Raw genomic sequence first — 26,855 nt, 5'->3', positions numbered from 1 at the left:
CTCGTTTCATACATGATATTTTACATGTTTTAATGCCATTCTCCCAAATCTTCCCACCCTCTCCCTCTCCCACAGAGTCCATAAGACTGTTCTATACATCAGTGTCTCTTTTGCTGTCTCGTACACAGGGTTATTGTTACCATCTTTCTAAATTCCATATATATGCGTTAGTATACTGTATTGGTGTTTTTCCTTCTGGCTTACTTCACTCTGTATAATAGGCTCCAGTTTCATCCACCTCATTAGAACTGATTCAAATGTATTCTTTTTAATGGCTGAGTAATACTCCATTGTGTATATGTACCACAGCTTTCTTATCCATTCATCTGCTGATGGACATCTAGGTTGCTTCCATGTCTTGGCTATTATAAACAGTGCTGCGATGAACATTGGGGTACATGTGTCTCTTTCCCTTCTGGTTTCCTCAGTGTGTATGCCCAGCAGTGGGGTTGCTGGATCATAAGGCAGTTCTATTTCCAGTTTTTTAAGGAATCTCCACACTGTTCTCCATAGTGGCTGTACTAGTTTGCATTCCCACCAACAGTGTAAGAGGGCTCCCTTTTCTCCACACCCTCTCCAGCATTTATTATTTGTAGACTTTTGGATCGCAGCCATTCTGACTGGTGTGAAATGGTACCTCATAGTGGTTTTGATTTGCATTTCTCTGATAATGAGTGATGTTGAGCATCTTTTCATGTGTTTGTTAGCCATCTGTATGTCTTCTTTGGAGAAATGTCTATTTAGTTCTTTGGCCCATTTTTTGATTGGGTCATTTATTTTTCTGGAGTTGAGCTGTAGGAGTTGCTTGTATATTTTTGAGATTAGTTGTTTGTCAGTTGCTTCATTTGCTATTATTTTCTCCCATTCTGAAGGCTGTCTTTTCACCTTGCTAATAGTTTCCTTTGATGTGCAGAAGCTTTTAAGGTTAATTAGGTCCCATTTGTTTATTTTTTGCTTTTATTTCAATATTCTGGGAGGTGGGTCATAGAGGATCCTGCTGTGATGTATGTCGGAGAGTGTTTTGCCTATGTTCTCCTCTAGGAGTTTTATAGTTTCTGGTCTTACGTTTAGATCTTTAATCCATTTTGAGTTTATTTTTGTGTATGGTGTTAGAAAGTGGTCCAGTTTCATTCTTTTACAAGTGGTTGACCAGATTTCCCAGCACCACTTGTTAAAGAGATTGTCTTTAATCCATTGTATATTCTTGCCTCCTTTGTCAAAGATAAGGTGTCCATATGTGCGTGGATTTATCTCTGGGCTTTCTATTTTATTCCATTGATCAATATTTCTGTCTTTGTGCCAGTACCATACTGTCTTGATAACTGTGTACCACAGCTTTCTTATCCATTCATCTGCTGATGGACATCTAGGTTGCTTCCATGTCCTGGCTATTATAAACAGTGCTGCGATGAACATTGGGGTACACGTGTCTCTTTCCCTTCTGGTTTCCTCAGTGTGTATGCCCAGCAGTGGGATTGCTGGATCATAAGGCAGTTCTATTTCCAGTTTTTTAAGGAATCTCCACACTGTTCTCCATAGTGGCTGTACTAGTTTGCATTCCCACCAACAGTGTAAGAGGGTTCCCTTTTCTCCACATCCTCTCCAGCATTTACTATTTGTAGACTTTTGGATCGCAGCCATTCTGACTGGTGTGAAATGGTACCTCATAGTGATTTTGATTTGCATTTCTCTGATAATGAGTGATGTTGAGCATCTTTTCATGTGTTTGTTAGCCATCTGTATGTCTTCTTTGGAGAAATGTCTATTTAGTTCTTTGGCCCATTTTTTGATTGGGTCATTTATTTTTCTGGAGTTGAGCTGTAGGAGTTGCTTGTATATTTTTGAGATCAGTTGTTTGTCAGTTGCTTCATTTGCTATTATTTTCTCCCATTCTGAACATTTTTGTAATGAATAGGTTAGTGGGGGGGAGGGGGAATCTATTTTCATTAAAAAAAAAAAAAATCCACAATAGTAAATCTGAAACAAAAGTAAATATGTTATGTATTAATTAACTAGAGTAAACATCAGGTGCTTATATTCTAAGCCAAGTCTGAGCTACCATTTGATATTCTCATATGCATTAAAGGGCTTGATTTAATTACACAGCAATAACTCACCACAGTCAGGAATTTCTCTCCAGTTTCATCTTTTTGTAGCATCTTTTCTTCCTTAGTTGTTTCTTTGGTTTCACTAATTTCTATTACTTGTCTCTGGCCAGCCTTTCTTAAGTTTGGTCTGGGTCTCTGAAGTCGACCCCTTACTAGTGGAGCAGTTTGGATAACCCTTTCCTTTATTCCTTGTTCAAAAGTGTTTATATTATGAGTCCTAGATAAGGGGACAGGAGAAAAGAGAAAGCTTGATTGTAAAAAATGAAAATTACTGTAAAAATATAAAATTTGAATCTAATAAAACTATAAAAACATTTTGTACAGTAAAGGAAAATTAAATTACTTTCTGATTATAACTCATTTTATTAAAAAAAAGTTATTTCAATTTTCAAAAGGTAGTGAGGTTACCTACAATATCCAAATTCATAGTAATAGAAAGTACGATGGTGGCTGCCAGGGACTGGAGAAAGGGGCAATGGGAAGTTCTTCTTTACTGGGTATAGAGTTTCAGTTTGGGAAGAAAATGTTCTGGAGATAAATGGTGGTGATGGTGTACTGATGATGTACTTAATGGCCCTGGACAATACACTTAAAAATGGTTAGATAGCAAATTTTATATGTATCTTTGTTGTTGTTTAGTCGCCAAGTCCTGTCTCTTCCCTGACCTGATGGGCTGCAGCCCGCCAGACTCCTCTGTCCATGGCATTTTCCAGGCAAGAATACTGGAGTGGGCTGCCCATTTCCTTCTCCAGGGGATCTTCCCAACTGAGGGATCAAATCCGCATCTCCTGCATTGTTGGCAGGTGGATTCTTTACCAGAGCCACTGGTGAAGCCCATATGTACCTTACTAAAATTTTTAAAGAGGTAATCAATACATACCTTATACACACATGTTTTTAAAATTCATTGCTTTGCATAAGATTCTAAGCAGCTAACAGTGAATATAAGCAGGCAAGTGTTGAAACGTGTTGAAGTAAAACTGATTTTCTATTTTAGGCAGTCTGCCACATGAATAAAAAATAAACCAACTACTCTTGATACTCACTTTTAAACTACACTAACACATCTTAAAAAAAATGAATACTTGAAATGATTCTATTTTAGATTTTTAAAATACTATCACTTTTTACCCCATAGAAACAAGTAATTCCTTTTCCTGGGCTTGTGTGGACTGAGACTCCTCTTTAGATTCACAAGAACTCAAAGGTGAAAGGTCCTTTTCGGTCTGCACACATGGTAATATCACAGTCTCCTCTGGACCGTGATCTAATTTGTCTTTTTCTCTTGATTTCATTAGAGAAGCCACATCCTAGAAGGTAGATAAAAAAAACTTCATCAAGGGTTGGTAAAAGTATAGGGAAATAAGAACTTTATAAACGATTAGAAGAATAAATTGATATAGTCTTTGCAGACAATAAGGCAGTATCAATCAATAATTTTAATTCCCAGCAATTCTACTTCTAGAAATGTATCTTATAAAAGCACTCAAATAAGGATCTAATAAATTATAACAAGGATATTTATTTATTTATTTTTTTAACAAGGATATTTATTGTAGCAATATAATGCTGCTGCTGCTGCTAGCTCCCAAAAAAAGAAAAAAAAAAACTGGAAATAAGACAAATCAGTAGGCAACTGAATAAATAAATTATAATTTCTTTTTACAATGTAATAATACAGTCACTTAAAAGAAGTTTAACTTGTATATACTGATCCAAAAAGATGTTCACAATATTGTACATGAAAAAAATTATAAGATATGATGCTATTTTTGGAAAACAATGAAAATACCAACACATTCTATTATTTATATAAATAAGTATCTATACAGAAAAATTTAGATAGACATATTTTAAATTGCTACTTGGGATTAACTTGGGAGGAAGAGATGGAACATTATAAAGGACTAACTTTTTAGATGATTTTTTTTAATTTGAAATTTTTATAATTGGATAAAATAATCAACATAAAGTGATTTAGAGGGTTGAGGAGGGGGCCATGCCATGTAGCTTATGGAATTTTAGTTCCCCAGAGACTGAACGTAGACCCTCAGCTGTGAGAGCACAGAATACTAACCACTGGACTGCCAGGGTATTTCCATGATTTATCTTTTTTAAATATAAGATTAGGAGGAAAAAGCACAAATATTCAAGTATAGTAAGAATTAAGTTAAGCTGTAAAAGAACTTTAATTCAAAAAAGTACTTTGTACATTTACAGCACTCAACTTATTAGTGTGAACGTTTCATTTCAAGGTTTCTGATGCTGTATCATACTTCTTGATCTCTTATAGACTACGTTAATCAAGTAAATAAAAATCATCTCCTTTAACTCATATCAAGCTTTTTAACTTTTTATTTTACTTTCACAACAGAGTGAAATAAAGATGGATTGTCATTCTCAATCTCCCTGTGAAGAAAGTGGCTGCATTATATGGCTTATGGTCACATAATGAACTTTAGGTCACATAATGTAGCTCAATAACTTGAACTACAGCTGGGGCCTCTTAAAATCCTTCCCCTGATATTTGTCCATCATCAGAGATTTGAGATTCTTACAAAAACCATGTGGAATAATGAGGTACATTAAGTTCAGCAACAATAATATCGAACACAGTAAAAATTACGTGAGAAGGACTTCCCTGGTGGTCCAGTTGTTACAAATCCACCATCCAGTGCAAGGAACTCAAGATTTGATTCCTGATCAGGGAGCAAAGACCTTGTATGCCTTGGCGCAACTAAGCCCATGCACTGTAACTAAAGAGAAGCCCACAAAAATCCCACGTGCTGCAACTAAGAGCCAATGCAGTCAAACAAATACATTTTTAAAATAACATGAGAAAATATTTGCAAACTTTCACTCCAAATGTTTTACTTTAATAATTGTAATAACTAAGACAGAAAACCTCCATTTTAAATAACACTCACATGTTGAGAAGGGAAAGTACTCATTTGTTCACAGTTCTGCTGTATCACAACCGTCTCTGTTTTATCAGCTTCCGCCTCCTTCCCAGGTGCATGCTTTTCTGCTTTCGTAGTCTCTCTTTTTGAAGCTGCTCTTGCTAAGTTTGGTTTAGGTCTTTTGAATCTACTTCTCACAAAAGGTGTCAGCTTAATTTCACATGGCGTCTGTTCTTGAGGAAGAGATTTGCTTTTGGAACAAGGATTATCAAGCTTTAGGATGAAATGAAGGGGCAGTGGGAGTGGAGTCTTAGGACAACCTTAAAGACTGGCAGTAAATATTTAATTCTAAGTCTTAACAGGAAAACAAATCAGACTATTTGGTAGATCCTGAAAAACATGAGTGGTACAATCCAGGAATAAGCCCAGGAATTATAGTATCTTTGCACAAAGAAAATACAGGTTTGTCACACCTGTAATGACTTAAAAGTATGTGTTGCACACAATTTTGTATGTTTGGTGATTCTCACAATCTACTGTCAAAATGACCTCAAACCTCTCCCAGTTTTCCCCCAAACCAGCTTAAAATTTTCAACACTGTGCTACAGATGGTATGTCTTAAAACCTTAGTTTAACATAATCTGCAAATTTAACTTTATATCTTTCTCTTCAAAAGCACACAGACCTATATACTTGTACCTTAAATTAATATCTGAAAACTGCTCTGGAACACTTGGAGGTCGCATCCTCTGGTCTTCTACTTTATCAAGTTCCGAAGACTGCGAAGAAATGTTCAAATGACTCAACTGATTTGACACTTCCTTTTCAGAATTTTTTTCTTCTACAGATGTATGAACCACGGACAGCACTTCCCTGCCCAAGTCCTGGAAATAAATCGGCACATATACTGGGTTGGCCAAAAAGTTCATTCAGATTTTTCTATGTGAAAAGAGCTTATGGTAAAACGGAAATCAACTTCTTGGCCATGTCATACATTTCAAACAAAAGCCTACATATTCTATTGTCTTTAAAAATACGGAAGTTTGGAGGTTTTTCATTTTTAAATAAAATTAAATTTAATTTACAAATGGTGAAACAGAGAATTTAGGAAAGTCTTTCTATATATTGTACATTATGTTTTTTCCAAACTAGAAACACCATTACCTATCCAAAAAAAGTTAGAAAACTAGAAAATGTTAGAATATCTGCAACTTCAATGAACTGGAAACTTTCAATAAAAGGAACTTTTAAAAGTAAAGTGAAATGAGGTGGGGCAGGAAATAAAGAGAAAAACTGATACAGGTACGGTCAAAAGAAACAATTTCACTGTATGTTCATACGAGCATTAGCACAAATTCAGTCCAATTTCCTATACTCCTTTTATCTAAGAGTAACTTTAAATTGACATTAAGAACAGTAACTTTGCCACAATTAAAAAATTTTAGTGATTTTATGTTATTGGACTTAAGGCCAATAATCCTGGAATTACTTTGATAACTTTTCTCCAAAAAAAACTATTCATAGATATTTTTAAAGGACAGAAAAATACATACTCTATTAGTCAGTGAAGACACAGTGCTGGAGTCATCACTACTGGTCTGCAAAGGATCTGCCTCAGCTTGACTTGAGGTCCCAGTGTCCTCTGGATCTTTTTCCCTTAGAGAAATGTCTATTTCTTCTATGTTTTCCAAATCTGCCATGCTTTTCTCAATCTCTTCTGATCTGCTTTTCGTCAAGGAAATTTCTTTTCCAGTGTCTTTCAAATCTGCCTCTATTTCCTCAACGGCAGCCACCTTTGCTGATGCTTTCCGCATCAGGAAAATGTCTCTCTGCCCAGTTTCTTCCAAATCAGTCTCTCTTTCCCCTGTGGCACTGATCCCCACTAATACCTTTTCCCTTGGGGAAGTTTCTATTCCAATTTCTTTCAAATCTATCTCCATTTCGTCACCTACAGTTTTGACCTCTGAGGCATTTTCTTGTGTAGATATTTCTCTATCAGTTTCTTCTAGATCTGTCTCTACTTCCTCAGCAGCATCAGGCATCTCTGTTATCTCCTCATTTGGGGAAATTTCTCTTTCAGTTTTTTTCAAATCTGTTTCTACTTCCCCGATAGTATCAACTTCCTCTGGGGCATTTTCCTGTAGGGACATTTCTCTTCTTTCAGTTTCTTCCAAATCTGTCTTTCTTTCCTCAGTGGCATCAGTCACCACTGTTATCTCCTCCCTTGGGAAAATCTCTCTTCTGGTTTCTTTCAAATCTGTCTCCATTTCTGCAGTGACATCACTCATTTCTGGCATTTTCTCCCTGGGAGAGATGTCATTTTTTCCAGTTTCTTTCAAATCTGCCTCCATTTCTGCAGTGACAACATTCGTTTCTGGCATTTTCTCCATGGGAGAGATGTCATCTTTTCCAGTTTCTTTCAAATCTGTCTCCATTTCTGCAGCAACATCAATCATTTCTGGTATTTTCTCCCTGGGAGAGATGTCATTTTTTCCAGTTTCTTTCAAATCTGTCTCCATTTCTGCAGTGACATCACTCATTTCTAGCATCTTCTCCCTGGGAGAGATGTCATTTTTTCCATTTTCTTTCAAATCTGTCTCCATTTCCACACTGACAACATTTGTTTCTGGTATTTTCTCCCTTGGAGAGTTGTCATTTTTTCCAGTTTCCTTCAAGTCTGTCTCCATTTCCGCAGTGACATCAATCATTTCTGGTATTTTCTCACTGGAAGAGATGTCATTTTTTTCTGTTTCTTTCATATCTGTCCACATTTCCTCAGTGACATCACTCATTTCTGGCATTTTCTCCCTGGGAGAAATGTCATTTTTTCCAGTTTCTTTCGAATCTGTCTGTATTTCCACAGAGACATCAATCTTTTCTGGTATTTTCTCCCTGGGAGAAATGTCATTTTTCCCGGTTTCTTTCAAATCTGTGCCCATTTCTGCAGTGACATTAATCATGTCTGGTACTGTCTCCCTGGGAGAGATATAATTTTTTCTGGCTTCTTTCAAATCTGTCTCCCTTTCTGCAATGACATCACTTGTTTCTGGCATTTTCTCCCTGGGAGAGATGTCATTTTTTCTGGTTTCTTTCAAATCTGTCTCCATTTCTGCAATGACATCACTCGTTTCTGGCATTTTCTCCCTGGGAGAGATGTCATTTTTCCCGGTTTCTTTCAAATCTGTCTCCATTTCTGCAATGATATCACTCATTTCTGGCACTTTCTCCCTGGGAGAGATGTCATTTTTTTCAGTTTCTTTCAAATCTGTCTCCATTTCTGCAGTTACATCACTCATTTCTGGCATTTTCTCCCTGAGACAGATGTCGTTTTTTCCAGTTTCTTTCAAATCTGTTTCCATTTCTGCAATGACATCAATCATTTCTGGTATCTTCTCCATGGGAGAGATGTCATTTTTTTCAGTTTCTTTCAAATCAGTCTTCATTTCCACAGTGACATCACTTATTTCTGGCATTTTTTCCCTGGGAGAGATGTCATTTTCTTCAGTTTCTTTCAAATCAGTCTCCATTTCCACAGTGACATCACTCGTTTCTGGCATTATATCCCTGGAAGAGATGTCTTTTCTTCCAATTTCTCTTAAATCTGACTCCATTTCCTCAGTAGTATTAGTCTCCACAGGTTCCTTCTCCCTTAGTGAGGTTTCCAGTGTTGCAGTTTCTCTCAAAGCTGCTGTCATCGCCTCAGAGGCAATTACCTCCTTTGGTACCTCTTCCTTTGAGGAAATTCCTCTTCTTCCAGTTCTCCTTCCTATATTTGGCTTTGGTTTCTGAAATCGAGTCTTTGGAATTCGAACATCTTTATTTGCTCTATTATCCTCCTGAATACTAAAAAAAAAAAGAAAGAAAACACACACACAATCAAATTTTAAACCTGTCAATTGAAGATGTGATTGTTAAGAAATAACTACTGAAAAATCAGGAACTCTCAAATTAACAAAAAAAATTAATGGAGCACCAGGACTCTTTGGGCCAAATTTAAAAATTAAAGGAGAGAAAAAAAACTCCATCCTTGGAAATTACAGTAAATTTTAAAAATAATTAAATCTATCAATAAGGTCAATGAGTGAAAGTGTGTTAGTCACTCAGTCGTGTACAACTCTTTGCAACCCCATGGACTACAGCCCGCCAGACTCCTCTGTCCATGGAATTCTCCAGACAAGAAGACTGGAGTGGGCAGCCATTCCCTTCTCCAGGGGATCTTTCTGACCGAGGGATTGAACCCAGGGGCTTCGCAGGTGGATTCTTTACTGTCTGAGTCACCACAGCAGCCCTAGGTCAATTAGAATAATAGCAAATTGGGCCTGAATAGTCTCTCGCTAATTGTCATCCACATCAGTGTTGGCAAATACCTACTGAGAAAGACTCTTCCATTCTCAACTTGGAGTTAAATCAATTTGTATCTGCTATTTCTACCTTTTCACCCTTACTATCCTTTATCCAGACACATGCCTGGATAAGAGTTAAAGAACTCATTTATATGGCCAGAATTAACCAAGATCTCAAATAGTTGGATGGAGGTATAATTTGAATAAGATACAGTCTTATGACTAAAAACTAAGTATACCCCTCCTCACTTTTTAAAAACAATTCAATTTGAGATTTCCTATACAGTCATTTCTCTAAAAGCTTGTGATTTCATAATATAAACTGGGAATGAAACAAAAGAGAAAATAAACAACATCGTGCAGTCTGCTGAATGCTATCACTATCTACTCCAAGTACCTTATTTTCCAAAAAAGCAGCAGCACACTGCTGTGCACTTTATCATCATACTGGTGGTAAAGCCAATAAAAATATACAACTGAATGAAAAACCACCGAGTGACTGGTTAATATTTTGATCTCCTAGGCCTTTTCTGGTGTAGGTATTTCTCTTCTTTCAGTCTCTTCTAAATCTACTTCCTCAGTGGCATCAATAAACTCCAGTATCTTCTCCCTTGGGGAAATCTCTCTTCCAGTTTCAAATCTGTCTCCACTTCACCTACATTTTTGCCCTTTCCTGGGGCATTTGCCTGTAGGGATATTCCTCTTTTTTTCAGTCCCTAGATTTTTTTCAACAGTGTCAGGCTGTAATTCATATTTGTATCAGAGCTATGTAATAATGCAATTGTACAGCCTTCCCAGGTGGCTCAGTGGTAAAGAATCCGCCTGCCAGTGCAGGAGACGCAGATTCAATTCCTGGGTGAGGAAGATCCCCGGAGAAGAAAATGGCAACCCACTCCAGTATTTTTGCCTGGGAAATCACATGGACAGAGAAGCCTGGTGGGCTACAGTCCATGGAGTAGCAGAGTCAGGCACAACTTAGCAACTAAACAGCAGCAGCAATGCAGTTGTATGTATAAGGTTCTACGCGGGATTTCTACGGCAAAGCAGAGAAATAGGTTGGGGGCATAGGGAGAGGATACAGAGAGGGAAGTTAAGAAGCAAAGGAAGAGAGAAAGAAGAGAGGAATAAAGGAATTTTTTTGTCTTCTAACAGAGACCTTTTGAGTAGTTCAGGAAACTTAGTTTTCACTGATAGGTTATTGCTACTGCTGCTACTGCTAAGTCGCTTCAGGTCGTGTCTGACTCTGTGTGACCCCATAGACAGCAGCCCACCAGGCTGCCCCGTCCCTGGGATTCTCCAGGCAAGAACACTTGCCATTTCCTTCTCCAATGCATGAAAGTGAAAGTGAAAGTGAAGTCGCTCAGCCATGTCTGACTCTTATCGATCCCATGGACTGCAGCCCACCTGGCTCCTCCATCCATGGGATTTTCCAGGCAAGAGTACTGGAGTGGGGTGCCATTGCCTTCTCCGACTCATAGGTTAGGTAGTATTTAAATGGGTTCATATAGCTTTAAAGTATACAATAGGCCAGACTGTGAATGCAAAGATTGGTAAAATATGAATAACTGCTGAAACTCGATAGTAGGTACACAGGAATCTGTTATTCTGTTCTCACTACTTTTGTGCACTGAATATTCCCAAAAGGAAAAAAAATGTTAAAGCTAACTAATAGCTCTGTCGATCTAGTTTGGTATCCTCCAAAGGGGAAATAACAAATACAGAGAACTCTGGCTGTAAAAAGGTATCAATTTATATATATAAGTATTATATACGATCTACATATGTGTGATCAATCTAAGCCTAAAGAAACAAATACTAAAGTAAGTAGGATTTTCACATTTGGATATAGACATATAATTTAATATGCTTGTCAAGTGATATTAGTAACTATGCATGTTATTAATAACTCAAGGTCTAATTTGTGATGGGTAAAATTCATCAAAATACCAATAAGTGAGAAATCAACATGAAGGCAGTGAGATAAACTGCCTTGAAAGGTGAATGTATGTTTGCAAATAACTATGTAACTTGATAAACAGATAACAAATCAATCTGATTTGCTATTGTTTTTAAAAAATGTTTGATGATTTCTAAAACTTTACATATAATTAAAATATTATACCATCAATAAGATGATGCTTACCTCAGACATTCATTAACAGCCTTGGGGTCATCTGACTGCACATTTTGAAAGGAATTGTCTTTTTTTTCAGATTGTGATGCAATGTCTTCACACTCAAAATTTTCACATGACTGATCTTCTAGCTGTTCAGGAGTCTTAATAAAACAAACACATTTTTTAAAAAGTTTTAGGTCTTAGAATGAAACACCCATTTATAAAAGATTTCACTCATTATGTACAATTTGAGTACAAGGAAAATGGTAAACATTTCAAAACTGTAAAATGATATTCAAGGGGCACTTTTCTTTTTGGGCTGGGCTGTACAGCTAGTAGATCTTACCCAGGCCCCCAGCAGCAGAAGCACAGAATCCTAACCACTGGATCACCAGGGAATTTCCTAAGAGGCACTTTTTAATGTTTTTTCTTAAGATATAGAAAATTTCATAAGCCACACCTTTTATCTCATCTCAAAGCCCTTATTCTTTCCTTCCCAGTCAGAAAGCAAGTAATCTGTTAAAATTATTCCTTGGGTTCTGTCTTTCTAAATCTTTTGGATTATTAAAATCACATTATAGACCTTGGGAATTACTACAAAAGAAATTCCAATTTCAAACCATACCAATTTTTACTCTTATCACAAAGACCAGTTATTATGTAAATATCTAAAGTTTATAATGTTTGTTGAAGGAATATTATAGTAGGGAGCTTTTAACATTCTATTTGTTTAAATCAGTGTTAAAATTCAGACACCTACCTATATTTTCGAAAGAGAAGTATAATCCTGTAATTCCCTTCAAAAGGGAAGTGTAATCATATCTGCTGAGTGATGGGGGAAGAAGGCAAGTCCAAACATGCATAAGGTAAAAGCAGATGATTCATTATATAAATGCTTAAAATCCACAGAGCTGAGAGCTAAGTGACTTCACAATTAGCAAAGCTTCTGGCTATGACATACAGGCATTAAATTTAAAGAACAGTGTAGATAATTGTATAATATTGATGTTTTAAAACGGGAGATGAAAGGAGGCTTATGTTTTGTTTAACAAAACACTGGAGGGCATCAGAATACTTACATCTCTGTTGATACAGGATTCGTTTTCATTCTTTTCTATACTGGCACCAGGTTTTTCCTGTGATGTAACAGTTTCTTTTCTTTCAGCAGCTTTACCTACATTTGGTTTTGGCCTTTGTAGTAAGCCCCGCATTAGTCGTGCAGGTCTGAAAGCCTTTGGTTGATCATCTTCCTGCACACAAGTTTTTTCACTCAAACTAGAGTAATTACAAAGGAATAAAATCAGTGGTTATTCTGAAGTCACATAATTACTCATATATCACAGAGAGACTTATTTTAAACCATTTGGAAATACAAAATAAGTCACAAGTGTCAAGAACACCTGCAAAGATACACATACCTCTTAATACCTTAACTCTCTAGAACAGACACAGTCCTAGAAGCATGACTATAAAAAAAATTTTTAAATCAAATTTTCACCACAAAATTGGAAAAAATCTATACCCGACAAATATGGAATATTATTACCCACTCAGGATAGCACTGTGTAACATACATCTTCAGGGCACTAGACACAGATTATGGCATAAATATACAGTCCTGAATCCACTGGTTCAGGTTTATATTGGACCAAGACCTATTATAATTCTCACTCCGTGTTAAATATTCTGTTGTTTTTTTCTTTTTGGTCACACCGAGCAGCCATGTAGGATCTCAGATCCCCAACCAGGGACTGAATGTGTGACCTGCAGGGGAAGCACAGAGCCTGAACCACTGGACTACCAGGGAATTCCCCTAAATATGCCCTTTTGAAACCCCTTGCTATAAATAAAATTACCCATCATCAAACATCTTAACCATTAATGTATCTAACAAAATTTGGTTAACTAGTGGACCCACACCGTAATTTATTTAAGTGTATTTATTATGCTTGTAATACCAAGCATAAATAACATTATTAAATGTTTCAACAATCCATATAATTAAAAATGGACTTAATTACACTAGCTGAAAATAAAATTCAGACATTAGCAAGTAGAAAACAATCCATTACAATCATTCCTAAGAGTTACTATTTTTATTCTAGTTCCTAAATACTTACTTAGATACAGTCTCAGGTTCTGGGTTCCCTTTCTCTGTATTCTCCATTCCAGAAATACAATCCTTTTCCATGGGATTCTACAAATTTAAGTTTTTACATTTAATCTACTTAACATAAAAACTTTATAATAAATAAATAAGTGGAAATAATAAAATTTATCTTTTTTGTACTTACCTAATTATTAGAAGAGAGTTGTTAAAATCATAAACACGGATGAGAACATTTTAAACATATAATCTCATACATTACTAATAGAAGCACAAATTGATATATCCTTACCAATATCTATCAAGAGCTTTAATAATGTTCATATTCTTTGACCCAGTAATATCATTTCTTAGATGCTACTCTAAGAAAATATTTAGACAAAGACTTAAGTACAAGGATGGTCACTGAAACACTATGCAAAACAGCAAATACTATAAACTGACAAATATCCAACAATGAATAAACGGTTAAATAAATTTAGTTACACTCACTGATAGAATATTATGAAATTATGAAGTCACTAAAAATCATGTTTTCAAAAGACATTTAATGATGTGAAAAAAAATTTATGAAACGTTAAAATACCAAAGTATACAAAACTGAATTAACAATACTACTCAACTTTGTAAAAAAAAAAGTTGGAAGTATATATCCTAAAACAGTTGGTTGCATGTGGATTAAACAATTAATTTCTATTTTAATTTTTACATAAGTCTGTATTTTCCCAATTTTCTAGAATTTAAAAATATCTTCGAGAATATAATAACTACATTACAAAAAGTATGGAAAGATTTCACGTAAGAGGAAAAAAGCAGACTAAAATTCAAAGAATTATTTTAGCAAAAATAAAACATTTTTAATAATATAATACTGGCAAAGACATAATGAAGCAAACATTCATAATGCTTACAGAAATTTAAATAGATTTTTTGGGGGGCTGGGGGGGGGTGCTGCATGGCTTGTGGGTTCTTAATCCCCTGACCTGGGATTGAATCCAGAGCCAGGCAGTGAAAGCACTGAGTTCTAACCACTGGACTGCCAGCGAGTTCCTAAGATTCTTTTTTTTTTTGACTGTCAGTTTGATAATACATAACAAGAGCCAAAAATACATTTTAAATACTATGGCCCAGTAATCCCTACCACCTCTAGAAATGTATTCTTTGCTATTTACAAAACTGCTTTTACTTAATAGAGTTAAAAAAAAAAAATGGAAACAACCTAAACATCAGAGAAATGGCAGGTAAAGTAATAATAATGTTCATCTGAAGCAGCTATTAAAAAGATCAACTAACCCCCAAGAGAGTATAAATTAATAGTTTCAGAGAAAAAAGTTTTAAATGTAATATATGTAATAACTAAAAAATACAGAAATGTTTATTTTCATAAAAAGAGAAAATCTATAAAGGAAAGACAAAGGAATAGATCTGTGTTTAGAAAAGAGAGTTGTGGGTATAATTTCACTATAGCTGGTTTAAAAAATACTTTTAATAAAATCTTATATAAGTAAACAGAAGATAGCTTTATCACGACTAAGGATGTTCAAAATATATCAGATATTCTAAAGAAAATAGAAAATCCCATGGATGGAGGAGCCTGGTGGGCTACAGTCCATGGGGTTGCTGAGAGTCGGGCACGACTTCACTTTCACTTTCATACATTGGAGAAGGAAATGGCAACCCACTCCAGTATTCTTGCCTGGAGAATCCCAGGGACAGGGGAGCCTGGTGGGCTGCCGTCTATGGGGTCGCACAGAGTTGGATACAACTGAAGCGACTTAGCAGCAGTAGCAGTAAGACAATTTATTAATGTGTGAATTTCTTATATCTTGGCTTTTTATCATTTACTTTACAATTACAAGTTAAACATTTTTATTCCCAACTACTTAGGAAAAAAGTTTTATAATTTTAATTTCCATTATGCCTCTTACTCCATACCTTTTCAATAGGAGTTTCTTTATGCAAACTCTTGTTCTCTGCATCTGTTTTGCCTCGTGAAAGAACTGATTTCTTCCCAACTGCCCTTGATAAATTGGGTTTAGGTCTCTGGAGTCGTCCTCTTGTCATTGGTTTAACAGTTTCTGTTTGATCAGTTTCCCTAGAAAATTAACATCCTTCAAATTTTACCAACATGCAGACATATTCAAAAGAAATTCTGGAAAATTCTTTAAAAATTCATTTAGAGCTAGAAAAGAACTCTTTTAAGCTTACTTACAATAAAAGTAGCAAACTGAACAAGAAGAGCAATGAATGATTATTAATTTGTTTTATCAGATATTTACAATACTCAGCATCGATAATTAAAATACTGTGGTACTAATACATGAATAACAGATAACTGAAACAAAAAAAAACTGAGATAACTTGAAAATACATATGATTTTAGTATACAATAAAGTTAGCAATTCAAAATAGAATGAAATGAACACAGAAGTAATATATCTTTTTAATAAATATTCAATTAAATGGTGACGGGAAAACTAGTAATACTGGGAATAAAATAAAATAAGTTTCATCCCTTGCATTGTACTTGCAATATATTCCAAATGAATCAAAGATTTAAGTGAAACCACAGAGAAAACATGAATCAATTATTTTATAAATTTGAAATAGGATAAGCCTTTCTAAAACTTGATTAAAAAATCAGGAGCCATAAAAGGAAAAAAAAAGAAAAGAAGGAGAGAGAAATCTGACAATATAAAAATAAAAAGCTTTTACATGGCCAAAAGATATGTTGTAAGACAAACTACAAACCAAGGCATGTTTTACAACTCTTATTAAAAAACTAACCTAAAAAAAAAAAAATAAAAGTAAAAGACTAACCTCTCTAAAATGTAAATACCTCCTACAAAATACACCAATAATAACTCATCAGAAAACTGGACAAAGGGTATGAACTCAGAAAAAAAAAATAAAAATAAAGATAGGTTTGCAATGTGAAGAGATGCTCAATTTCACTCCCAATGAGAAACGTATTGAATACCAATTAAAAGTAGAGCAAGTAAGGACAAATGTGAAAAGATATTAAGAATCAGAGACTCTAAGGGGAATCATATACAAATGTTCATTATTCCATTCGTTTGACTTTTCGTTAGGTACAGAAAATTTTTAAATAAGCAACTGAAGGGGAAAAAAATAATAGAATTATATACGCCTGGTCAAAAAGGAGGAGGAGAGATATATCATACTGAGACACTATTTTCTTTTACTATCTAGCAAGGCTGGCAAAAGTCCAAGTTTGTAACACTGTTGGTAAGGGAGACATTTCTTATGTTGTTAGTGGAAATATAAACTAGAGTAACTCCTAGGAAGAGCATTTTGGAAGTATCTATTAAAATCACAAATGTACACACACTCACATACAAATACATCCTTTGGGCTAGCAATTTCATGTTTGAAACTTAACCTACAAATACACTGCACAAAGGTGAAAGGGCAGAGGCCTAAGTTTCTAAGCACTGCCTGTAAAAACAACATAGAGTCATCAGCAGGGCACGGATAATATAAACTGTAATTCATCCATACAACAGAACAGTATGCAACTATAAAAAGAATAGAGAAGGCCTTTACGTAAAGATATGAGGATATAGGACAAAAACTTGCAAAACAGCAAGTATACTATGCTACCACTAAGTTTTTGAAAAGAGTAAAAAAAAAAATTATGTACTTTGTCTATTTGTATTGGCTTTAATGTCAGTTTTTTGGTTTTTTTTTGGGGGGGGTTGTGTTTTAATTTTTTAATCTCTGAAAGAATGTCAGAAATAAGTAATACTGTTTGTTTACTTGTTAGGGTAAATGGGGCCATGGTAGAAGAGAGACTTCACTGTGTAACTTCTTGTATTTTTGAATGTTTGAACCCCAAGAATATATTACCTATTCCAAAGACTAGTTTCTATTTTTATTGGAAAAAAATAAGTCTTGGGAATTACCTGCAGTCCAGCAGTTAGGACTTTGCACTTTCACTGTGGAGGGCACAGGTTTGATCCCTGGCCGGGGAACTTAGATCCCACAAGCCACTCAGCCAAAACCAATTTTAAAAAATAAATAAATTTGATTCTCAATGTGACCATGCTTTACTGAAAATAAAAATTCATAAACTAAACAGGTTTTAAACTCATCAGAGGAGTTATAAAGGAGACAAAAAGGAAATCTGAATTTCTGAGATATCTTTTCAAAGGAAGAGTCTTGTGGTGCTTTTATTGTTTTTACTGAAGGTATTAATTTAACCACTATTTTCACACTAGCAAGCATAACACATAATCTCTTTAAAGTATCAATATCAAAATCTACTACTTTGACAATAGGTATGAAAAATAACTCAGACCAAGTAAAAGTTAAATCTCATAGCAAATATTTAGGTTTCCAAATTATTTTAGAATTTCATTGTAAGTTACCACTTTGCTATAACTCCTATCACTACTATATATCAGATATAAAAGATAATCTTTCAGTAATAAAATATAAAAGTAAAAACCTTTGATGTCTCTCAGGCCACAGTACAATTACATACTAAATGGTCTATAGTACCCTCCTAATCCCTTAAGAATACAACATTATCATCATTTCTTAATGACAAATTTTAAAATCCTACCATGTAAAATACTTACAGTGATTTATCTTTTAGGTCAACATCTCTTTCTTCTGTACGACTACTCTCAGCACTGTTCACCTCACACAATGCTCCAGCTCCACCTTCTGATGAAAGCAAGTCTGAAGTGTTTGATCCTGCAGTCTCAGCTGCTACTGATACAACATCTTGTTGACTATGAAGGAAATGAAAATATATTGGGAAAAGAACCTTTTAGTAATTTACATCTTCTACTAAACATTTAAAAGATTTTTTAAAATATACAAGGTCAAAATTCTGGAAGGTGATCCTTCATATCATGGAATAAACAAAACGGGTATTTTGGTTTCTCTGAGATCCTTCCTTGCACCGTCCTTCCTTACTGTACCTTAGGAGACAATTAGCAGCCACAATGAACAGGGTAAGTGCTCAACAAGTTACAAAATGAACAACTCTTAACTACACGGGGTTCACAAACCAAACGTATGTGTAAAGTTTGGGAATTATCTCATTAAAATTTATTATCGGCAGTCCTTCACACAGTACTACCGCATTACCCAAGAGTCATGGAGATCAAGGACGCAGTTCCAATACCAAGCTGCAGTTCACGGAGCACCACGGAAGGAGAGGACTGCTGCATCATGAAACATTTCAACTAAGGATAATATAGACAATGACTAGCTAGTGGCCAGCATTCAATTTCAACACAAATTCACATTTAGCCATGCTTTATTTTTGCTGCTTTTTTTCCTACTGGGTGTTTCTTTTCCCAGTGCTCCTTGTATATTCTTTTTCAGGTTAGATGTTACATGTAAAACCTCATAATCAGCAACTTGAGTTTTACTTCGTGGAGGCTTTTGTCAATAAAAGTATTTAACGTTACTGCAGTTGAATTTATCAGTTTTATCCTTTAAACTTTGTGCTTTTTATGTCTTAAGAAATCCTTGCCATCACAAAAATATTTTTATACAGTTTCTCTTAAAAGTTTTAAAGATTTGCTTTATATATGTCATCTTTAATCTATGAAAGTTACTGCATAGGGTAAATAGGTAAAATAGGGATCTACTATCATTTTTTTTCATATCTAAACACCATTTAATGAATGATTAATTCAATCTTTACCTGCTAATCTCTTTTTTACCGTACATTGTTTTTTCTTATCTATTTTTATTGAAGTATATAGCTGACTTATTGTTAATTCCTGTTACTCAGCAAAGTGATCTGGTTACACACACACACACACATTCTTTTTTTAATATTCTTTTCCATATGGTTTATCATAGTATATGGGAGATAACTGCTAATGCTACCTCTGACATCCATCAGATTCCTAAATTTCTCTTCCTAGATTCTACATCCAGTTCCTCTCAGTCAACTTGTCCTTTTCCAGTACCAACCACACTTTTGATTACTCTAGCTTTAGAATAACCCAATACATTTCATCTCCAGAGTTGTTTTCCAAAATTGTCTTTACCATTCATGACCCTTCACTCTTAGGGACATAAAAATTATGGAATCAGCTCACTGTTTTGCAAAACCAATGGGATTTAAACAGTCATAACAGGGTTGTTTTCCCCCCTTAAAAAAAGTCATCAGTATTGTTTTGTGCATAGTCTATGAAGTTAGTTGCGTGTCTGAGGTGAAAATTTAGATATTTGTCACCCAGCAAGTTAAAGACCTGAGGTCTATGGCTTGTCTTCAAAGAAACCATTAATCTTCTGAACTGTGTGAGTAAATTGGCACATGTGCATACATGTATTTTACATGACAGTAAGTGGTTTTCATCAGATTTTTCAGAAAGGGTATACAGAGACCAATGGATCAGAAAAAACAGCCCAGAAATATACCCATGCATATATGATTAAATGATCTTTGACAGGGTGCCAAAACTACACAATAGGAAAAGGATAATCTCTTCAACAAATTATGTTGGGAAAGCTAGAAACACACACACACACACACGAAACTGGACCTTTATCTTACACACAAAAATTAACTCAGAATGTATTAAAGATTTAAAGGTAACATTTTTTCTTCCCCTTTCTCAGCTGCGCTACACAACTTGTGGGATTTTAGTCCCTGCACTGGGGACTGAACCCAGGCCCACTGCTTTAAAGGATACAACTGAAACCGTAAAACACCTTTTAAGGTGCTTTAAGGTGCTTAAACCGTAAAGAACCCGGATAAAACACCTTAAAGGATAAAGCTAAAGGAAAACAGGGGGAAAGCTTCATAAGATTGGTACTGGCAATGATTTCTTGGACATGACACAAAAGGCACAGGTGAGAAAAGCAAAAATAGACAAGTGGGACTATGTCAAACTAAACACCTGCTGTAGAGCAAAGGAAACAATCAAAAGTCAAAGGCAAACTGTTGAATGGGAGAAAAGATATGTAAACTATGTATCAGACAAGGGCTTAATACTCAAAATAGATAAGAAACTTCTACAACTTAGTAACCGAAAAACAAATAGCTCCATTAAAAAACTGGAAAAGCGTGCTTCCCTGGCAGAAGTTAAGGCTCCGCCCTTCCACTGCAGGGGCAGGGGTTCAATGCCAGGGACCTAAGGCCCCACAGGAGGCTGCAAGGTACAACCAAAAAAGAAAGAAAGAAAATAAAACATTTTTTTTTTAAACTGGAAAAGGAATTGAATACACATTTCTCCACAGAAGATATACAAATGGCCAACAAGTATTTAAGCATTTAAAGAGCTCAACATCACAATAATCAGGGAAATACAAATCAAATCCATAAGTTATCATCTCACACCTATTAGGAGCTATTGTATTAATTTTTTAAATGTAATTAAAATATATTAATTAAATATATATTAGTTTTTTAAAAATGAAATAATGCAGGTAAGAATGTGGAAAAACTGGAATACTTATGAATTGTGGGTGGGAATGTAAAATGCAGCCACAATAAAAACAGTATGAAGGCGCCTCAAAAAATTTAAAGCAGAAGAATTTTCATATGATCCAGCAATTCTCCGAGTATTTATCCAGAAGAACTGAAAACAGAGCTCTTAGAATTTTCTTCAATTTCATGTTTATTGCAGCATTATTCATTACAACCAAAAGATGGAAACACTGTAAATATTCACGGACAGACCAACAAATAAAGAAAATGTGATATATACCTACAAAGGAATATTATTTGACCATAAAAACAGAAATCTTGTCATATGCTTTAATATGGATGAACCCTGAAAATATTATGCTAGGTGAAATAAGCCACTCATAAAAGGACAAATATTATATGATTCCACGTATTTGAAGTATCTAAAGTAACTCACAGAAACAGCAAGTAGAGTGGTTACCAGGGGCCAGAGATGGGGAGGAAACAGAGTTACTGCTCAATAGATAGTTTCAGTCGTGTGCATAGTTAACAACATTGCACATTTTAAAAACTCATTTAGAAGAGTAGATCTCATCTTATGTGTTTTTTACTGGGAGTAAAAACAAACAAAAAACTCTCAGCAGGATATATCACATTCAAACAGCTGAAAACCAAAGTTAAGAGAAAATATTTATAGAAAATGATAAGTCTATGCAAACATTAACCACACGAAGGCTGTAGCGGCATAGCAAGCATCAGAACAAAGAGCAGGACCAGAATGATATCACACAAGTGATGAAGGGTGATTTCACCAAGGAGATCCAACAATCCTAGAAATGTACACACCTAACAAAGGAGCTTCAAAAGACATGAAAAAACAACCAGAACTGGAAAGAGAAATAGGCAAATTCACAATTACAGGTGGAGATTTCACACTCCTTCAGCATCTCTGAGAAGATGTAGACAAAGTGAGTAACCATACAAAAAATACCTTGGTGAAAGAACAGGGTCAGTTCTTTGCTCAGCGTCTTCACTAGAGGATAAATCCACAAGGTCATCTGTGTCCTGTACACAGGGAAGCTCTTGTTCCTTACTGGATTCATCTTCATTAATCTCAGGACTTAAAGACAGGCCTTTATCTATTAATACAAAACGCATATTATTATAAAAATGATAGCAAAAACATTTCAAAAAGCACAAAGGAATTCACATACAACCCTATAAAGTAAGGATTATGAAACTGGCCTAAAGTGCAATTTCTTGATAGTTGAGCTCTTCTCCTTCGTATGTAATATCTTTAACCGTAAGCCACAAAACAGCATAATATTATGATGCCTATAAATCACACTATATTACCTATCAGTATTCACTTAAAATCTTGGTGAAGCTGAACCACATAAAATTTAAATTCTACAGAAAGATTGTTCTAGTCTGCTACTATCTTTTCCTCCTCTCTTACTTGGTTATCTGCTTTAAGTAATCTGTATTACTTAGATACAGAAATCTATATATACGTATTCACATATATAGTAATCTATATATGAACTCTTAAAGAAAGAGACTAAGATGTCCCTTAACTCTTAGCTCTCATTCTCCAGGAACTGAGAAGTGTCAAAATGTCTACATTCTAGGGAGTTCAACAAAAGAAAAAATGGAGGAATATTTATTTCAGTAGAGCTTCCCAGGTGGCACTAGTGGTAAAGAAACTGCCTGCAAATGCAGGAGACGTAAGAGACACAGGTTCAATCCCTGAGGTCCGGGAAGATCTCCTGGAGGAGGGCATGGCCACCCACTCCAGTATTCTTGCCTGGAGAATCGCATGGGCAGAGGAACCTGGCAGGCTATACGGTCCATAGGGTCGCAAAGACCTGGAGCGACTGAAGCGACTTAACACATACACACACCCCTTTTACACAAATTAAACAACTTACTTTGGGTTCATAGAGGGGCTCTGTAGACGTAGGACATGAAAATCCGTGATTTATTAACAGATACAGTATACATTTAACTATATAAACATGACTTGGAACCTTGTTAATATGAGTACCTAAGAGGTAACACTTCTCAAAGACAAATTGAGAGGAAAAAATTCATTTCACTTCATTTTTTTAAAATAATAAACTATTTTTTCTTTAAATTAAAAGGGTTTAATACAGTACCATGAATACGGAACCAATGAATACTCATCATTAGTTGCTATTATTCAGAGGAAGCATAGTTAAGTTATACATGTCTTCACAAGTAATATAGGGGCTGTTAAAATATGTAATAAACTTACTTCTGTGTTTTTCTCCTTTAGAAGAGCCTGGCTGAACAGTGGCACTTCCTGAAAGATGCACTTCTTGTTCACTACCTTCACCCTGATTCTTTCTTCTTCTTTTCTTTTGATTTACATCTAGTCCTAATGCATTTTGTTCTGAATCCTGTTCAGATAAAGTCAGAGACTGCAGTTCTTCTTCAACTGTCTGAGCATCCTTTTGGGACCTTCCTGGGTTTGAAATTTTAGTGCTCACAGACTCATCTCGATCATCATTAGCAACTTTTTTCACTGAAAGTGAGAGAAATTGTTGTAACTACAAAAACAACCTATAGAAAAATGCTTAAAGGTGGAGAAGATAAATACTTAAGGATGTCTTAGCAAAAATTTAAAGACAACTTAAACTGTCCAATAGAGAATGACTAATAAGTTATAATACATTTATGCAATAGAAATCTAGGCAGTAAATAATGAGGTAGCTTTATATTCAGTAATATATAAGATTTCAAAAATTATTGTTGCATTTAAAAAATCAAGTTGCAGAACAATATACACAGTATCATCTCATTTTTATTTTAAGGATAAAAATTACATATATTCCAAGACACAAACATATATAGGCATATTATAGAAAAGAGTTACTGTACTAACTAAAAGGCTTCTCTGGTGGCTCAGATGGTTAAGAATCTTCCAACAATGCAGGAGACCTGGGTTTGATCCCTGGGTCAGGAAGATCCCCTGGAGAAGGGAATGACAATCCCCTCCAGTATTCCTGCCTGGAAAATCCCACGGACAGAGGAATCTGAGGGCTACAGTCTATGCGGTCACAAAGAGTCAGACACAACTGAGCATTTTTCACCTTCATACTAACTCATTATTTACTAATAATTATCCCGAAGAAAGCTGAAGAATTTGACTTGAGGGCAAGGTAGGAGAGAGAGTTCAAGAATTTCATTTTCTATATTCTTTGTTTTTCAATGAACAACCTTATTAGCAAAGATTTTTAAACAATTTCTAGTGCTTTTCTTTGAAGACATATTAACAGTTAACTATATCAAAAAGGTAAAATAATGGGGACTTCCCTGGTCATCCAGTGGCTAAGACTTCACGCTCCCAATGCAGGGGGCCCAGGTTTGATCCATGATCAGGGAACTAGATCCCATATGCTGCAACTAAAGATCTAAGGAGATCTGAGTGCCACAACTAAAATCCAGCACAGCCAAATATGGGGAACACATGTATAATTTTTTTAATTAAAATTGAATAAAAAAAAAAAGTAAAAAAAAAAAAAAAATGAATATTAAAAAAAGATAAAATAACAAATTACATTAAAAAAAACAAAAACAATAAAATTCAATGTCATTTGTGAAAGTGAAAGTCGCTCAGTCGTCTCCGACTCTTTGCGACCCCATGGACTATACGGTTCATGGAATTCTCCAGGCCAAATACTGGAGTGGGTTCAGTTCAGTTCAGTCGCTCAGTCGTGTCCAACTCTGCAACCCCACGGACTGCAACACGCCAGGCCTCCCTGTCCATCATCAACTCCCAGAGTTTACTCAAACTCATGTCCATTGAGTTGGTAATGCCATCCAACCACCTCATCCTCTGTCGTCCCTTCTCCTCCCTCCCTCAATCTTTCCCAGCATCAGGGTCTTTTCAAATGAGTCTGTTCTTCCCATCAGGTGCCCAAAGTATCGAAGTTTCAGCTTCAGCATCAGTCCTTCCAATGAATATTCAGGACTGATTTCCTTTAGGATGGACCGGTTGGATCTCCTTGCACTGGAGTGGGTAGCCTTTCCCTTCTCCAAGGGATCTTCCACTGGAATGGGTAGCCTTTCCCTTCTCCAGGGCATCTTTCCAACCCAGGGATTGAACCCAGGTCTCCCAATTTTATTCAAAAAAAGTCAAACAAGATTTTAAAATTAAGAAAATACTCTGGATTATTTTCTTATCAGAATAATAATCAGCAATTTTTAAATTCTGACCTGTAACAAAATACCTGAGAAGTTCTCACATTAAGTTACAATGGGGGTACTTATGCTATCATCTGTAACATAGTAATCACAAGATTATTGATAGATTAGTATATTTATTTTAGTTTCCCAGGGCTAAAGAAAAAAAATTGACTAAAGAATGAAACGACTTTGCAGTCTTTAACACTATGTTTAAAAAGACAGGGAACTATGCTCTAGAGAAAGAAGTTCTATATTGGCTCTGTGCAGAAAAGAGTTAACAAAGCAGGGCTCACTGCACTCCTTTGAAACGCCTGCATAAAAGGTTGGCCCATGGGCTGTGTCTGGAAACTTGGGTCTGGGGAAGAGTTCCATTAGCCTAACTGATGACAAAAGTGGCTCACTGTACCTAAACTGTTTAAACAATGTAGTTTACGCTGAACAACTGCTGTCCTTCTGGGCATTTTGAATTCTGGTACATGACAGGAAGATGGTGTCTACATGACCAACCTCTAAAGAAAAACCCTGGGTGCTGACTGGGTAACAAGCTTCCCTGGTAGACAATTTTTTTTTTTTTTAAGTTTTTACTTTTTATTTTTTGGCTATACCACACAGCATGTGGGATCTTATTTCCCCCAAGTGTGTTAGCCATTCAGTCATGTCTGACTCTGCGACCCCATAGACTGTAGTACACCAGGCTCCTCTGTCCATGAAATTTCCCAGGCAAGAATACTGAAGTGGGTAGCCATTCCCTTCTCCAAGGAGACTTCCCAACCCAGTGATCGAACCCAGGTCTCCTGCACTGCAGGCAGATTCTCTAATCTGAGCCCCTACCCTGTGATCAAACTCATGCTCCCTGCGTTGGAAGGGCGGAGTCTTAAGCACTGGACCCCCTTACACGTCTCATTCCTGCATGATGTTGGGAAATTAAGCGCATCCCGTGTGGCTCGTAGACACCTGCACATGGTCCCCTCAGACTTTGACCTTTGTGCCATCTCTCTTTGCCAATTTTGCTCTGCATTCTTTCAATGCAATAAATCTCAGCTATTTGTACAACTATATGCTGAATCCTATGAGTCTTAGCAAATAATTGAATCTGGGGGTCCTCTTGGGGTCCCCCATCACAGACTCTCACAGTCCTAGGTTGAGTTCTGCTGCTGTCACTACTAACACTGTGATACGTTAAGAAAAAAATGAGAGGATCTCTGAGGTTATTTCTGGGTTATTAAAACAAAAGGAAACGGGCTGGGATGTACAGCTAACACATAAGGTTCCCTATAGTTCAAAGATCCTTTAAATGATAAGATTATAGCTAAACATTGTCCTCAGATCAAAATTCAAATAGTTAAGAAAATATAAGCCTAAAAATAGAAATACCCACATATACCTGGTATAAGTCCCTCAGAAATAAGCTGTGCTCAAACAATACAATTTAGTCACAAGCTCAAAGTATTGGACTTCCATTTTTCATTATATTCGACTTTTGAGCCAGATTTGATTTACAGAGAAAAATAATAAGTAAGCAAACATGACAGCTCACGATTCTAACTCTCCTTTATTAGCTACAACTATGCCCCAGATGCAAGAAAAATGCTAAAAGCCCAGTTACACCAGTTATAAAATTACAAAGGGAGCTGCTATTCGTGGCCAGTTAACTAGAAGACTGAAGA

The 26,855-nt window shown here is 35.7% G+C and overlaps 1 protein-coding gene across 3 annotated transcripts in view; it reads right to left on the bottom strand.

Annotated features, from left to right (window-relative positions):
- Positions 1-26,855, bottom strand: part of BDP1 (BDP1 general transcription factor IIIB subunit) — an 85,241-nt gene that overhangs the window by 40,749 nt on the left and 17,637 nt on the right. For 2 of the 3 annotated variants that reach the window (XM_070357574.1, XM_070357573.1), the window contains exons 10-21: positions 23,255-23,524; positions 21,968-22,115; positions 18,179-18,334; positions 15,510-15,669; positions 13,588-13,664; positions 12,547-12,742; positions 11,495-11,628; positions 6,562-8,851; positions 5,708-5,892; positions 5,036-5,258; positions 3,240-3,418; positions 2,118-2,325 (exon numbers count right to left, since the gene is read on the bottom strand). In XM_070357574.1, the coding sequence (XP_070213675.1) occupies positions 2,118-2,325; positions 3,240-3,418; positions 5,036-5,258; positions 5,708-5,892; positions 6,562-8,851; positions 11,495-11,628; positions 12,547-12,742; positions 13,588-13,664; positions 15,510-15,669; positions 18,179-18,334; positions 21,968-22,115; positions 23,255-23,524 (4,226 nt within the window). The remainder of the gene's footprint in view (positions 1-2,117; positions 2,326-3,239; positions 3,419-5,035; positions 5,259-5,707; positions 5,893-6,561; positions 8,852-11,494; positions 11,629-12,546; positions 12,743-13,587; positions 13,665-15,509; positions 15,670-18,178; positions 18,335-21,967; positions 22,116-23,254; positions 23,525-26,855) is intronic. The other variant, XM_070357575.1, reaches the window with a different exon arrangement.

The sequence above is a fragment of the Bos mutus genome, chromosome 20 (assembly GCF_027580195.1).
Source record: "Bos mutus isolate GX-2022 chromosome 20, NWIPB_WYAK_1.1, whole genome shotgun sequence".
Classification (NCBI taxonomy): domain Eukaryota; kingdom Metazoa; phylum Chordata; class Mammalia; order Artiodactyla; family Bovidae; genus Bos; species Bos mutus.
Note: the sequence above shows the minus strand (reverse complement) of the source record. Positions and strands in the feature narration are given on the sequence as shown.